At 38.3% G+C, this 13943-nt stretch overlaps 1 protein-coding gene across 5 annotated transcripts in view; it reads left to right on the forward strand.

Annotated features, from left to right (window-relative positions):
- Positions 1-4641: 4641 nt before the first annotated feature.
- Positions 4642-13943, forward strand: part of LOC113082501 (integrin alpha-L-like) — a 39741-nt gene continuing 30439 nt past the window's right edge. For 2 of the 5 annotated variants that reach the window (XM_026254129.1, XM_026254130.1), the window contains exons 1-7: positions 4643-4843; positions 8200-8314; positions 8412-8506; positions 12105-12172; positions 12241-12355; positions 12559-12689; positions 12821-12963. In XM_026254129.1, coding sequence (XP_026109914.1) covers positions 4810-4843; positions 8200-8314; positions 8412-8506; positions 12105-12172; positions 12241-12355; positions 12559-12689; positions 12821-12963 — 701 coding nt within the window. In that variant the 5' untranslated portion in view covers positions 4643-4809. Of the gene's footprint in view, positions 4844-8199; positions 8315-8411; positions 8507-12104; positions 12173-12240; positions 12356-12558; positions 12690-12820; positions 12964-13943 lie in introns of all 5 variants that reach the window. The other 3 variants (XR_003282705.1, XR_003282706.1, XR_003282704.1) reach the window with 2 other exon arrangements.

Raw genomic sequence — 13943 nt, forward strand, 5'->3', positions numbered from 1 at the left:
GCTGTGTAGTTGTTTGGATTTTTAGAAGTCACTTTAGATTCTCATGGCTAATATATTGGTACACATTTACAGCTGTTTGTTTGCTGCTGTTGCGTGTAAAATATTGGTTGATTTCCGCAGTGGTCTGAATGAAAACAGCTGATGAGCTTTTTGAAAATGTAATGTCATTCTCTGACAGCATGTGAACCACACTACACAAACAGTGCTGCGCTCATAAACACTACTTTATTAGCCATTACAGCTAGGCAAATATTTTAATGTTTTGTCACTGTGTAAAGGAAACACAACAAAATGCTGTTGAACAACGATACCTGATGTTTTCAGATATGCAAATCCAGTCCTGGCCTACAAAACCTGTACCATTATGAGACTGAAATCTGGGTTGGTTATACATGTTGGTTACATGTTGTGTGTTTTATTTGAATAATAGGTGAATAATTCTTACAGCTTGGGACAGAATTTTATTTTGACAAAAAAACGATCATGGCTTAAAGTGCTTCACTTAAAATACTGTATGTTAAATAATAAAATAATGTGTTTAAATAATGTTGTCTCTCATCACTTTGTGCACAAAATCTTCATATGGATATGTGGATATGATATGTGGGCTCATTCAGTGTAGTTAACCGAGTAGTGTAGTTATTATATTATTTAAAATCCCATGCTATGTATACTGTGTTAACCTAAATACTTCTTATAGCACTTATCCTACGTTTTGAAATTAACTCACTGTAAATGTTTTAATAATTTTTAAAAATGTTACAATGTAATAACATAATGTTATTGTTGTTTTACTTCCTCCTTTTATCTCATATCACAATTACATTAATTTCGCAATCCGTGCCTTTGGGCCACTTGGAGGTAGTTTCGCGAATTATTTGAACACGCGACTGAATTACAGTTAACGCCGCGACACAGCAGTCCACCTACTGTACATGCAGACATTCGTATGAGGAGTCTAGCAGCCAATTAGGCAATCAGAGAACACATTTTATTTTCGAACATGAAAAATAAAGCTGGCTCCTGCCATGCTCACACCCCCTGCACAGCGTGGAACATAAAATTTATATCCATGATCTGCCATTTTCTCTATGATCCTCGCTTGTTTCATCACCTTCTTTCTTCAACCTTCAACTTCTGATGATTCGGCTGCGCAGTTCCGCCTGGCTTTTAAAATCAATACCACTGAAGAAGAGAGAAACACAAGAACTACAACTGACTTTAAGCACAGCCTTGGATTAAAGGTGCCATCTGTAATGTTTGTCAAAAAAAATCAAGTCATACTCCACATTCCATACCAGATGGGGGCAGTATGCCTCAATAAAGTGAATTGGTCTACTCTAGAGTAACAAACAAGAAACGGCATAGTCTCTATGCTCCGCCCCTACTTTCACAACAACACTACAGCCATAGCCAAAGCCTAATTGTGCGTTCACACCGCCGGCGTCTAGAGCGTCAAAAATCGCTCTTGCCGCTCTGCTCACGACCCTGCAGAAAGATTTGTGAGCGCTCAGATGCTCTAACGTAGATCGAATGCTTATTTTGTATTTAAAGCGGCCGCAAAGCAAACAAGCTTGTTGATCTCATGCAGACTAACCACAAGGAGTTATAACCTCATTAAATATTGTTGTGGACGAAATATTAGGATCCTTTACTTAAAATGAACAATCTCAGACACCTTGGTCCACGTATCACTTTTAATTTATTTTTTTATGTCCCTGTAGTGTGTAAACAGCAATAATCAACCTGTCCTTTATTCTGCTTGAGAACTAATGTGCCAACTCTCAAGCATTCACTGTGAGACACACGCAATTTACTCTTTTCACACGCTTTCATGCCACACATAAATTTTTTCACGCACAGAAAAACCACGAAGCAAAGAGGACACAGAGACCAACAGACTAGACAGAGCAGGTTAGTTATGATACATAGGGCTGTGCAAAAAATCGAATGCGATTTTCATGCACCTCTCATCAGTAAAGACACTCCTGTAATTAGAAGTATATCTCCAGCCTGTGCGTTCAGATCAGGGTTGCCAGGTTTTCACAACAAATCCTGCCCAGTTGCTTATTAACACTAGTCCAAAACTAGCCCAATGGCGTTTCCGGGAGGTTCCCCGATAAAAATTGCTTCCCGGGGTTAAAATATACATTTTTGGGAAGGGTTTCCCTGGTAAAATTAGCATTTTAGGGGCTAAATATCACGTTATTGGTATTGGGATTGCTTCAAACCACGGACATGAAAAACAACCACAGACTTGGCAACACTGGTTCAGGTGGAGCGGCAGTTACTGCACAGAGCATTAGTCTACCGACAACTAACACAAACTCGCTTTCAAAATTGACAAAGAATCGCCTGCGATTTTAACATCGATGTTGTGTAGATTGTCAGTGAATTACGGCTCTGTGTAGTAAATGCCAACCAAGTCTGTGGTGGTTGTTTTTCATGTCCGCTGGTCACAGCGACCCCAATACAAATAACTTGATATTTAGCCCCTAAAATGCGAATTATACCAAGGCAACCCTGCCTATATTTTAACCCCGGGAAGCAATGTTTTATCGGGGAACCTTCTGGAAGCGAGATTGGTCTAGTTTTGAGAAGCAACTGGGCAGGATTTGTTGTGAAAACCTGGCAATCCTGATCTGAACACACGTGCTGGAGATATACTCCTAATTACAGGAGCGTCTTTACTGATGAGATGTACATGAGTAAAGACATGCACAGCCCTATATAATAAAATGGGTAACGTTAAGTTATAGCTAGCTAATTATCAAACGCAGCTACGGTTAGCCATCGCTAACATTAGCACGTTTATCGCACAGCCTTCGATACATTTCTATGTTATAACTTCCCGAAAACAAATACACAAACATATAAAACAAACCTCTAGCGAAATACTAACAGCATCTAACTTGCAAGTTCGGAGTCAAACCTCATTTCTTTCAGGTCCATCAGTTGTCTCCAGCGATTAAAAGCAGTGCCGATGTTTACTCTGGTATTCTTATTGGATTTGATTTGTGATTCCGAGCGCGGTTGTATCCCTGTAGCGGGTGTTGGTCTCTTGCCAAGGGCTTCAGCTATCCTTCCGCTCTCTTCTCTGAACTGAAAGTAGTGGGCTGTACTTTCCACACGATTGACATCAGGTTCAAGTACACGCCCACAAGCCTTGCGAGTTATTCGTGTATTGCAGGTTGGCTGGTGGTTATGTTGCCCGCATACCGCCTCCCACGGCCGAAACTGGTATTACAACACCTGTCGGGCCGGGGCTAGTAATGCTAATGATAATTAAGGTTGATATCTCTGCAGCACTATAACTTGACATTTTTTTAATGACATCATCGCCCTTATTTCTTCTCATTCTTTTGATGCGTGTAGGTCATGTTATGGATATTTTTACCTCAATTTGTGCATATGGCACCTTTAAATCAATTGAAAGGAAAAAAAAAAAAAAAACTTTGGCACCATAATTGTGCTGAGTATTTGCTTCAGTTGAGCTCTTGAGGATTTAAGCAGTTTTTATAAATTTGTTTCTAAACAATTGCGTTATTGCTTTGCAGCTAACATTTGTGCAATGCTGGTACAACTCTTGATCTAGCAGATGATTTATGCTTTTGATGACTGTCTGATCTTGACTAAATTTCTTGATCATATGTTTGAAGTGAAGAATTCGTGGTTTAGCTCTTACAGAGAGAACTGCAGTGTATTCACTGCTCTGTGTGTGTGCACTTTGAATGGGTTAAATGCAAAGTATGAATTATGAGTTTGGGTTCACCATACTTAACTGCATGTCACTTTCACAAAATGAGAGAAATCTCATTATGTAAATGCCTCCATATAACGCTTCAATATTAAGGAAAAAATAACACGTTTTGGAATTAGATAAATATTAGATAAATATTAGATAGGATTATATAGGAAATATTAGAGCAATGCTTTGTTTTTTTTGTACGCATGCTGTATTTTAACTGGAATTATTCAAAACCTAAACATGTGATAAGATTTTTTTTAAATATAGGTAAACCAGCTCATTATGACTATATCTTCATATGTCACAGTTCTTTCTTCTCCACAACACCACATGCTGAGCTACAAAGAGAGATCTAGCACAACAAGTCAAGGGTCAAGAGCACAACTAATCCAAACACTGATCTCCATGATGGTGGCATCATTTTAACCAATAAAACATCAACCTCTGATCCTCTGTAATTCTTAATAACAGCAGGTGTTAATCACTAATGCACAATCATCATTTAATTAGTCACTTGATTATCTCATTAACTTTAACTCTTTGAGGACTTGAGAAGACTCGTTTGTGACTTGGAAGGAATGACTTGGTTCGTCCTCTGGTGAAATCAGCTGCTGGACTTCCCACCTCTGTAAAAAACTGGTCTCTTACGGTACAAATCACAAGGGTACAAAGCTGTACCCTTGAGGGTCCAGCCCCAGTGACAAGCTATTGTACCCCTAAAGGTACAATTATGTACTTTATTTTCTGAGAGTGTACCCTCAAAGCTGTACCATTGGGATAGGGTACATAAAACATCAACATCTGATCCTCTGTAAATCTTAATAACAGCAGGTGTTAATCATTAATTCACAATCATCATTTATTAAGTCAGTTAATTATCTCATTAACTTTAACTCTTTGAGGACTTGCGATTTGACTCAAGACTCGTTTGTGACTTGGAAGGAATTACTTTATACACCACTCTATACACCACTGAAAACCATGAAGGAGGGGTTCTGGCACTGACCTGAAGCTCCGAGGAATCTGAGCAATCTCGTCACATACAGAGCTGCAGCAGCAGAATGGAGACGCACATCTGGATTCTCTTCATGTGGGGTGAGAGGTTTCTTCATAAGATACAAATCATCCATTAGTAAGAAATGTTTAATTTTCTTAGTTGATGTTTGTGTTTGTTTGTCTCATGAGAAATTTATGTAAAACTATTTGTGTTCATTTAGAGGTTTTCATACATTTACATTAAGTTGAAGCGGGGCTCAGCTGTGTGTGTGTGTGTGTGTGTGTGTGTGTGTGTGTGTGTGTGTGTGTGTGTGTGTGTAAGTTATGTTTCCAATAACTCACAGCTGCATGACTCATGTTCTGGAGCCAGAGCTCGTTCTTGTGAGAAAGGAACAGTGTTGTAATGCTGCTGTGTGTTGTTATTCTGATTCCTAACTGTGATCAGTGTCATACAAACACTGCGCGTCCCAGTCTTTGTTAGGGGAATGCAGCGCTTCTGTTATTACACTGTTCACTGCAGCAGGAGAGATTCTAGCTCTTATATTCACTGATGGAACCCTGTTCTGTTCTGTTCTGAGAGATATCGATTCTCCGAAACTAGAATGAATTTTCTAGGCTGGTTTGTTTGGCTCAGCAATCCACTCAGATGTCAGAAAAGTACAAAAGACAGTCCAGACTGCTGAGAAGAGTATCGGCTAAGGCTTTAGTTTAAGGAACACTGAACATACATTCATTATTAATAATTATTAGTGAATTTGTGTTCTCTAAAGGGTTTCCGAGTATTGTTCCTTCAGGAACTGAACACACCCAGAATAAAAAAAAAGGGGTCAGGGTTGCCTCACAAGCATAGCTTTTCCTCTTTGAACGGCTTCCAGACACTGAAAAACCGAACAGCCCAAAACAACAGTTTCTTATGAAACCCCACACTACATAAAAATCAAAAGTGATCTCTTTGACATCTCAAACATTTCTCTTAGACAGAAATGAGGTTACTTTTTATCAAACTGAGACTCTCCTGTCTCCTGATTCTCACACTTGTCTCCTGAGACAAAACTGTAACATTCTCCCAATGGTCTCCTTTAAAGCTTTAGAAGAGCTCTCATCATCATCATCATACACTGTGCTCAGGCTTTTCTCCTATACTTTTCTCTCACATTTGACTCTTTATTTCAGAGGTGTTCTCAACAACTTTACAAAGTGTGCATCAGGTCAAATACTTGACAGCTAATAAATGATGTAAAAACAACCCATAAATTCAGGGTTTAAGGCTATATTAAGAACGAAATTATGCAGAAATAAGGTTACATTAGTCTAAATTGTTGACACACAGTAAGGGAATAGAGCTGTACAGGTTACAGTGCACAACATGTACCCAATGACTTTATCAAAACTGACTCACATAATTCTTCAAGTCACATAAATGTCTAATGACTCAACTAATTTGATTATTAACACATAATATTTGATAGAAATGTTTGAGCTCATATTGAGACATTTGACTTGGTGCACACTTTGTAAAAGAAAAGTCTGAGCACAGTGCACTGTAAAACAAACAAGTAAACTTAACTCAAACCGTTTGAGTAAACAGATTGCCTTGATTTAAACCATGTAAGTTTTAAAACTTTGCATTTAAGTAATTAAGTGATTAACTAAGTGCTGATTGAGAATTAGTGATGAACAGCTGCTGTTAACAAACAGAATCACTGAAGAAAAGAGAAACACAAGAACTACTACAACTGACTTCAAATACAGCCTTAGACTGGGCATACACTGTGCGATTTTCATCCGATTTTGAGCCTGACTCGTGCGACTCTTTTTCGGTCGGGACAATTTTCAGCATTGTCGTGTATCATGTAGTGTTCGTGCAGTTTACAAGGGGAAACAAGAGGCGGTTAACCTCTCCTGACTGGCAACCGGTTGGTCGGATGGATTTCTGACATGTCAGAAATTTTGGTCGCCTCTCGTGAGGCATCACACTACTGAAGCAGGGCTATGAACCGATTTTCCGCGTGGTTACATGGTTACTTCAAATGAAACAATAAATCAACATCTAAACCTTAGTTCATTCTCAATAAGATCTTCTGTAGACGTCTGACAGAAATAAAGTCAGTCTGGTTATTAATAAGTGGAGCTGGTGATGCTGTTTGTGGGTTGTTTAATCAGATCTTGAGAGATTTCATGTATTTTATTTCAGTTGATTTCATCTAAGGTTGTGTCTGAAGTCAGTTGTAGTAGTTCTTGTGTTTCTCTTTTCTTCAGTGATTCTGTTTGTTAACAGCAGCTGTTCATCACTAATTCACTATTATCACTCAGTTAATCACTTAATTGCAATGTATATCTTCTTTCAGTGAACTCAACTGAATTAAGTTCAGAGTACTCATAACTGTTAGTTTTTTCTACTTAAATGGTTTAAGGCAATCGGTTTCCTCAAACGATTTGAGTTAACTTGTCGGGTTTTACAGATGATGATGATGATGATGATGATGAGATGTCTTCTAAAGTTTTAAAGAGACTATTGTGAGAGGGTTAGAGTTTTGTCAAGTCAAGTCACCTTTATGAATATATATCGCTTTAAACAAAAAAGATTGCATAAAAAAAAAAATAGAACAACTTTAATTAGGAAAACAGTGTGTCAACCACAGATTACTATAATTACTATAATGTAACAAGAGCTCATTCAAATACTAAGGTGCTAAACCTTTCAGGGCTTTATAACTAATAAGCAATATTTTAAAATCTATATGATGTTTGATAGGGAGCCAGTGCTCGTTGGCCACCAGGTGGTATTGTGAGCAAATTAAATTTCCAGAAATTAATCCTTTTGTGAACCACTTGGCTGAAAATCTTAATGCTTCATGAGGCTTCATCTTGCCATCACTACCTGCGCGCAATTCTCAAAACACCCACAAGATGTCGGCATTTTATCTGTGAATCTGATATTACAAAATCGATATTCGATTATGATAAAATGTTTAAATATTGGGGGAAATATCAGTAAATCGATATATTGGTTGAGCTCTAGTTTTTGAATTCGAAATAAGCCTGTGATTTTTACCACAGTAACTAGTAACCAACATAACTAGTTTGTTATGGTCTGGACTGATTACCTGTGTATATGATTGTGGATTACCCCTTCATGAAATATATTGCCTTTGGATCCTCTACCTTTGTGTCACCGTGCAGTTCATGATGGCTGCATACTGTATACAGTGCTGTGCATTGAAGTGAAACTTAAACTAGTTACTGTTTAAAACTAGCACTAAATATTGACATAGAGGCTCAATTGCTCCTCAGACAGCAGGAGTTTGGTTCTGACTGAAGGTACTTTCCAGTGAGACAATAAAGAGATCTCTCATGTTCCTCACACCACATTCTCTAGACCAGAAAGACTCATTTAGAAAGAAGTCTCACAAGCATCTCTTGATGTCTCAACAGTCTCTCTCTTGCTTCTCCAGCGTCTCTTTCAGAGTCCTTCAACATCGACACTGAACATCCACTGAGATTTCACGGCACGCCGGAAGGTTTCTTTGGTTACAGCGTTTATCAGACCGAGTTTGGAAACAGGAAGCAGTGAGTCAGACACACACTGGTTGCTAGGGTGTTCTGTGTGGTTGCTAGGTGTTTCCTGATGGGAATGTCTGATTGGTTGTGCTGGTGTGTTTCTCAGGATCATTGTTGGAGCTCCATTAGAAGGAAACTCAACAGGGGAGATGTACAGCTGCACAGCAGATCTACAGTCCTGCACACGACTGCAGCGGCCAGGTATCAGCATCACAGCCATCTACCAGGGACTGCTGAGCACTTACACTGCTTTATACTGAGCTGGTGACACCCCCCCCCCCCTTTTCTCTCTCGCTCTCTCTCTCTGTCCCTCTGTCTCTCAATTTAATTTAATATTGCTTTATTGGTATGAATGTAAATTATACAATATTGCCAAAGCTTGGTGTACATGTATAGAAAAAATAAATTATAACCAAAAAATTAACATCACAGTAATGGAACTGATTATTATAACATCTTATAATATTAAACTAACAAATTATAACATTTGTGTAAACATTTGATACCACAGTCTTTAACTTGCATACAAATACACAAACATACTAAGGGTCACTGTGGTGCACAATAGGGTCAGACACACTGAGGTCACACAAACACACACACACACACACACACACGTATCTCGCAGCCAGTGCTGCTGTGTGTCCCTCTCCTAATATTATCTTTGATTGCTCTGTTTCACTAATGGCTGTAAAGTTCTTTATTGAATTTGTTAAAGTATATGTCTCTTATGGAGGTGTATTTGTGACAGTGCAGGAGGAAGTGCGTCTCTGTCTCGATCTCTCCTGTCTGACAGTGAGCACACACTCTTCTCTCTCTGGGTAAACAGCTCTTTCTCAGCCATGGTTCCAGTGTAAGTGCTGGAGTAGCTGATCTCATATCAAAAAGTGTTCAGGGTAACGCTTCCAAAATTAGCAAAATTATTCCTGGAAGAATGCAATAAGTAGATATTACTTTGCAAGGTTTGTCGTTTTCCTTTATTAATGTATATGCTCCTCCTAATGTTGGGTATGAACCAGGTTTATTTTTTAGCAAACCGCTTGAAAAATGTCATGGTTTCAATAATTTATAAAGACCAGTCTTATTGTATTCCAAGACATTCTATTATTGATAACCTTTTTCTTGTGCGAGATTTATTGCATTTTACTGAGGTTTATGGACTTGATGTGGGCCTTTTATCACTTGACCAGGAAAAGGCGTTCGACAAAGTCGATCACGTAAACCTTTTTAATGCCTTATCAGCTTTTGGTTTTGGAGAACAGTTCATCTCATGGATCAAGATACTCTACACAGATGTTTTTTGTATGTTGAAGAAAAACCAAAGAGGTGTGCCCTTGAGCAAGGCATCGAACCCCCAACTGCTCCACGGGTGCCGCAGCATAAATGATGAACACTGCTCCGTGTGTGTGTGTGTGTGTGTGTGTGTGTGTGTGTGTGTGTTCGTTCACTGCTCTGTGTGTGTGCACTTTGGATGGGTTAAATGCAGACCATGAATTCTGAGTATGGGTCGCCATACTTGGCTGAATGTCACTTCACTTTTAAAACGGATCACTAACAAGAACTTTTCCTGTGCGTAGAGGCATAAGACAAGGATGCATCCTCTCAGGACTCTTATATTCAATATCCATCGAACATTTATTGAGAGTTCTCAGAGAAAAGTTACAAGGTATTTCAGTTCTCACTCCCAATATATCAGAAACTACTGTATTAAGCTGTATTGCCTATGCTGATGACGTTACAGTCATAATAAGATCTCAAGAAGACATTTTTCAGTTGAGGAAGTGTCTAGACTGGTTTCAGAAAGCATCTTCAGTGAAGGTAAACTGGAACAAAACGGAAGCATTACTTTGTGGCCAGTGGCGGGAAGAAGTTCCACTTCATCTCCCACAACAGTGCCACTGGAACACAGACGGATTGAAGATCCTTGGAATCTTTTTCGGCACTCAGCAGTATATGACAAGGAATTGGGATGGAGTGGTTGAAAAGATTTTAGGACGATTGAAGAGATGGAACTGGATTCAGCCTCAGTTATCATGTAGAGGAAGAGTCTTAGTGATAAACAACTTAGCTGCTTCAATGTTGTGGCATCGACTGACTGTTTTAGACCCTCCAGCTGGACTTTTACAGCTACTCCAGAAACATTTTGTGAATTTCTTCTGGGGAGGACATCATTGGGTTCATCCAGGGTTTCTGAATTTACCTGTGTTTGAGGGTGGTCAGGGTCTCATTGATCTAACCGCTAAATGGAGAGCTATGAGACTACAATCAGCTCAAAAACTGCTGTATAACACTGATCCACAACCGTGGATTATGTATGGGTTAGCAGTATTACGAGCAGTTAGTAAAATGGGATTTGATAGACATTTATTCCTTATTTCTAACGATGCAATCAAAGGTTTGGGTATAAATGAGTTCTACCTGTCTGTATTAGGAGCAAGGAGTATTTTTAAAATGCAAAGAGAGAGTCATTTTGGACTTGAAGAACTACTTTTTCATAACTCATGGCTATGTCATCCGTCTGACATGCCAAATGTTGGAATTAACACTTTTATTTCATCGGGGGTTTTAAAAGTGGCAGATTTAGTTTACACAGAACATAGTACATGGTTTTCAGCACTAGAAATAACTAAACAAATGGGTAAGAAGTCAGAAAGGACAGTGAAGAATGTTTTAAGCAAGTTAAAATCATCATTTCCTATATCATTTAACAAGTTTCTTGAAGATTATTGTGTTAATGGTTCAAATCAAAGTTTTTTTTTCCTGAATTATTTGTAACACCATATAATTGCCAGGATAATGGAGATATGAGACAACTTCTTTCCTTAAAACAACTTCAACATATGTCTTTTTCTGAAAGCAGCAAGCGACTTTTGTATATAGCTTTGGTGAAGTCAAGATTTTATGAACAACTTAAAAATAAGATGGATACAAAATGGAGGAGTTATTTATCTGTTCCTGATTTTCAATTACCTTCATGGTGTTTGTTATATAAAAGTCCATTGCCCAAACGATCTTACACTGTGCTCTAGCAACAAAAACATTTTTGTTTAAGTGCAACTTTAGTACATCTTCACTTTGTAAATTTTGTAATGTATCGGATACTGTTTTTCAAATTTTTTTCTGACTGCTATAGAATTGTACCTCTTTTGAATCTCTTAGAAATTTTATTTAGAGGTTTTGGTTGGAATTTTTCAAAAACGGTATTTATTTTTGGGGTTAAATATATGAAGCCTCAAAGTGAGTCCTGCACCTTCACCTAATTTTTTAATTGGGCAAGCGAAGTTATCCATTTGGAAAGCATATCAAATTGAAAATTAAGACAAAATAATTAATATTAGAGTTAAAATAGAGGATACATTTTATAAAATGAACAATGATATGTTTATTAAAAAAAGTGGAAATTGAAGGAATTAATATTGAATTTAAAATGTTATTTATTACTCATTGTTATAAAGTATTGTTATGAATTATGGAAATCTGGTGATCATTTTATAATATGATAGAAAAATAAAAGTGGATAAAGTCTCTCTTTCTCTCTCTCTCTCACCCTCTCTGCCCCCCCCCTCTGTCTCTCTCTCTCTCTCTCTCACTCTCTCTGTCTCTCTCTGTCTCTCTCTCTCTCTCTCTCTCTCTGTCTCTCTCTCTGTCTCTCTCTGTCTCTCTCTCTGTCTCTCTCTCTGTCTCTCTCTCTGTCTCTCTGTCTCTCTCTTTCTCTCTCTCTCTCACCCTCTCTGCCCCCCCTCTGTCTCTCTCTCTCTCACTCTCTCTGTCTCTCTCTCTCTCTCTCTCTCTCTCTCAGGTGTGACAGGTTCAGAGAGCGTCCTCTTCTTCGGCATGTCTGCTGCTGTGTCTTCTGATGCTCTCACTGTAAGTTCAGAGTCTCTGACCGTCAGACCTCCTTCATGAGATGCTAATGATGTGTGTCTCTTCCTCAGAGCTGCAGTCCGTATGTTCCTCATGAGTGTGATGGAAACTCGTATCTGAACGGTGTTTGCTATCAGTTCAACAGCAGCTCACAGACCGTCTCTAACTTCACCGCTGCTTACCAAGGTCTGATGAGTCTCACACAAACCAAGACTTCATTCAGTTTAACCATCTCAGACTCTAACACTGTAAACCTGTGTTTCTCTATTTCACTTCATTTGGAGATATATTAGTTGATAACTAAATTAAAGATGAAATAGATGATATTATGTTATACTTGTTATATTTGAAGTAACAGCAGATTTGTGTATGTTGTGGTGTTTCTGCAGAATGCACCAAGAGAGAAGTCAATCTGGTGTTTCTCTTTGATGGATCCAGCAGCATGAAAACACATGAGTTTGACATGAACAAAAAATTCATTAAAGATGTTATGAAAAAACTTTCAAACTCATCCATAAAGGTAAAATAAAACATCAACTATGATTTTGGAAATATCGACGTGCAATAGTTCATAGGATACTTGTGATTCTGTAAGCCATACCTGGAGCTGCAATCATTACTAATGATGATAATGTTGTTGTTTGTTGTCAGTTTGCTGCTGTCCAGTTTTCAGGAGAAGTACGAACTGTGTTTGACTTCAACAATTATCAGACTGGCTCTGCTGAAGAGAAACTCATGAAGGAGATACACATGAAGTCTGTCACAAACACATATAAAGCAATCAACTACGTTCTGTGAGTGAAACCTTCATATTATTATGAGCATTCACTGAATTTCCTCTTCTAAAGTCTAGAACCTTAGGATGAATAAATGAAAATTAAATATGATTCATTGTGTAATTTTACTCTAACACGGTTGCTAATGTTGGACATTTGTCATTCTATAAATTATAAGTTAATGATGTTTTATTAACAAAGTTTGGGAGTAGCATGTTCCAATAATCAGATAATTAGCATGATAGGAAGTGGACGGCCAACTCTGTCCCACGACAGATATCCAGCATCCCTCCTCCACCTGAACACCTCGCTCCGCACTATTCCTGTCCCAGCGTGGGATGTGGAGGAGTCAGGGCCGCTGCAGGATTGCATTGTTGTGCCCCTTCCTCAAATATTATGGGTAAAAATAGAACTTTATTTAAATAAATAAAAATTATTGTTTACAAATTACAACTGTAGCTCTTGGCAGTTACCTATGGCTATGACTTTTATGATAGTTGTCTAACTGATTTTGTAGTCTCAAACCCTCAGAACTCATGCAAACGAAATTTAAGCAGTTTTACTGATAAAAGCATGGTTTATTTTTTTAAGAGTTGTAATGTCCAATTGTTTTTTGTCCAAGAAATTATAGATTATATTATATTTTCATCTATGGCAAAAAGCTGTCCAATGAAAGATGAAAGGAAATTTTCTAATGAAATGTTTGTCTAATAGCCTAAAGAGTAGCAGCAGTTACATGGCCTTTGGCTTTCTTTCAGGTATTTGTGTGAAATTATCTCTGTTGGGAGTACATGTGAGACCACACTCAAGAGTGTGAAAGTGTTAAAATCCCAGACAGCAAGCAGTTTCGACCTGGTCTGGCCCACATCTGGCCCACATGGATTTCATGCGGGCCAGATATGGGCCGGATCTGGGCCAACACTATGTTGCTCTCTGGGATAGGAGTGTTAAATTAACACTGAAGCTGAGTTAAAGTTAATGAGATAATTAAGTGATTA

The sequence above is a fragment of the Carassius auratus genome, unplaced genomic scaffold (genome assembly GCF_003368295.1).
Source record: "Carassius auratus strain Wakin unplaced genomic scaffold, ASM336829v1 scaf_tig00036401, whole genome shotgun sequence".
Lineage (NCBI taxonomy): Eukaryota > Metazoa > Chordata > Actinopteri > Cypriniformes > Cyprinidae > Carassius > Carassius auratus.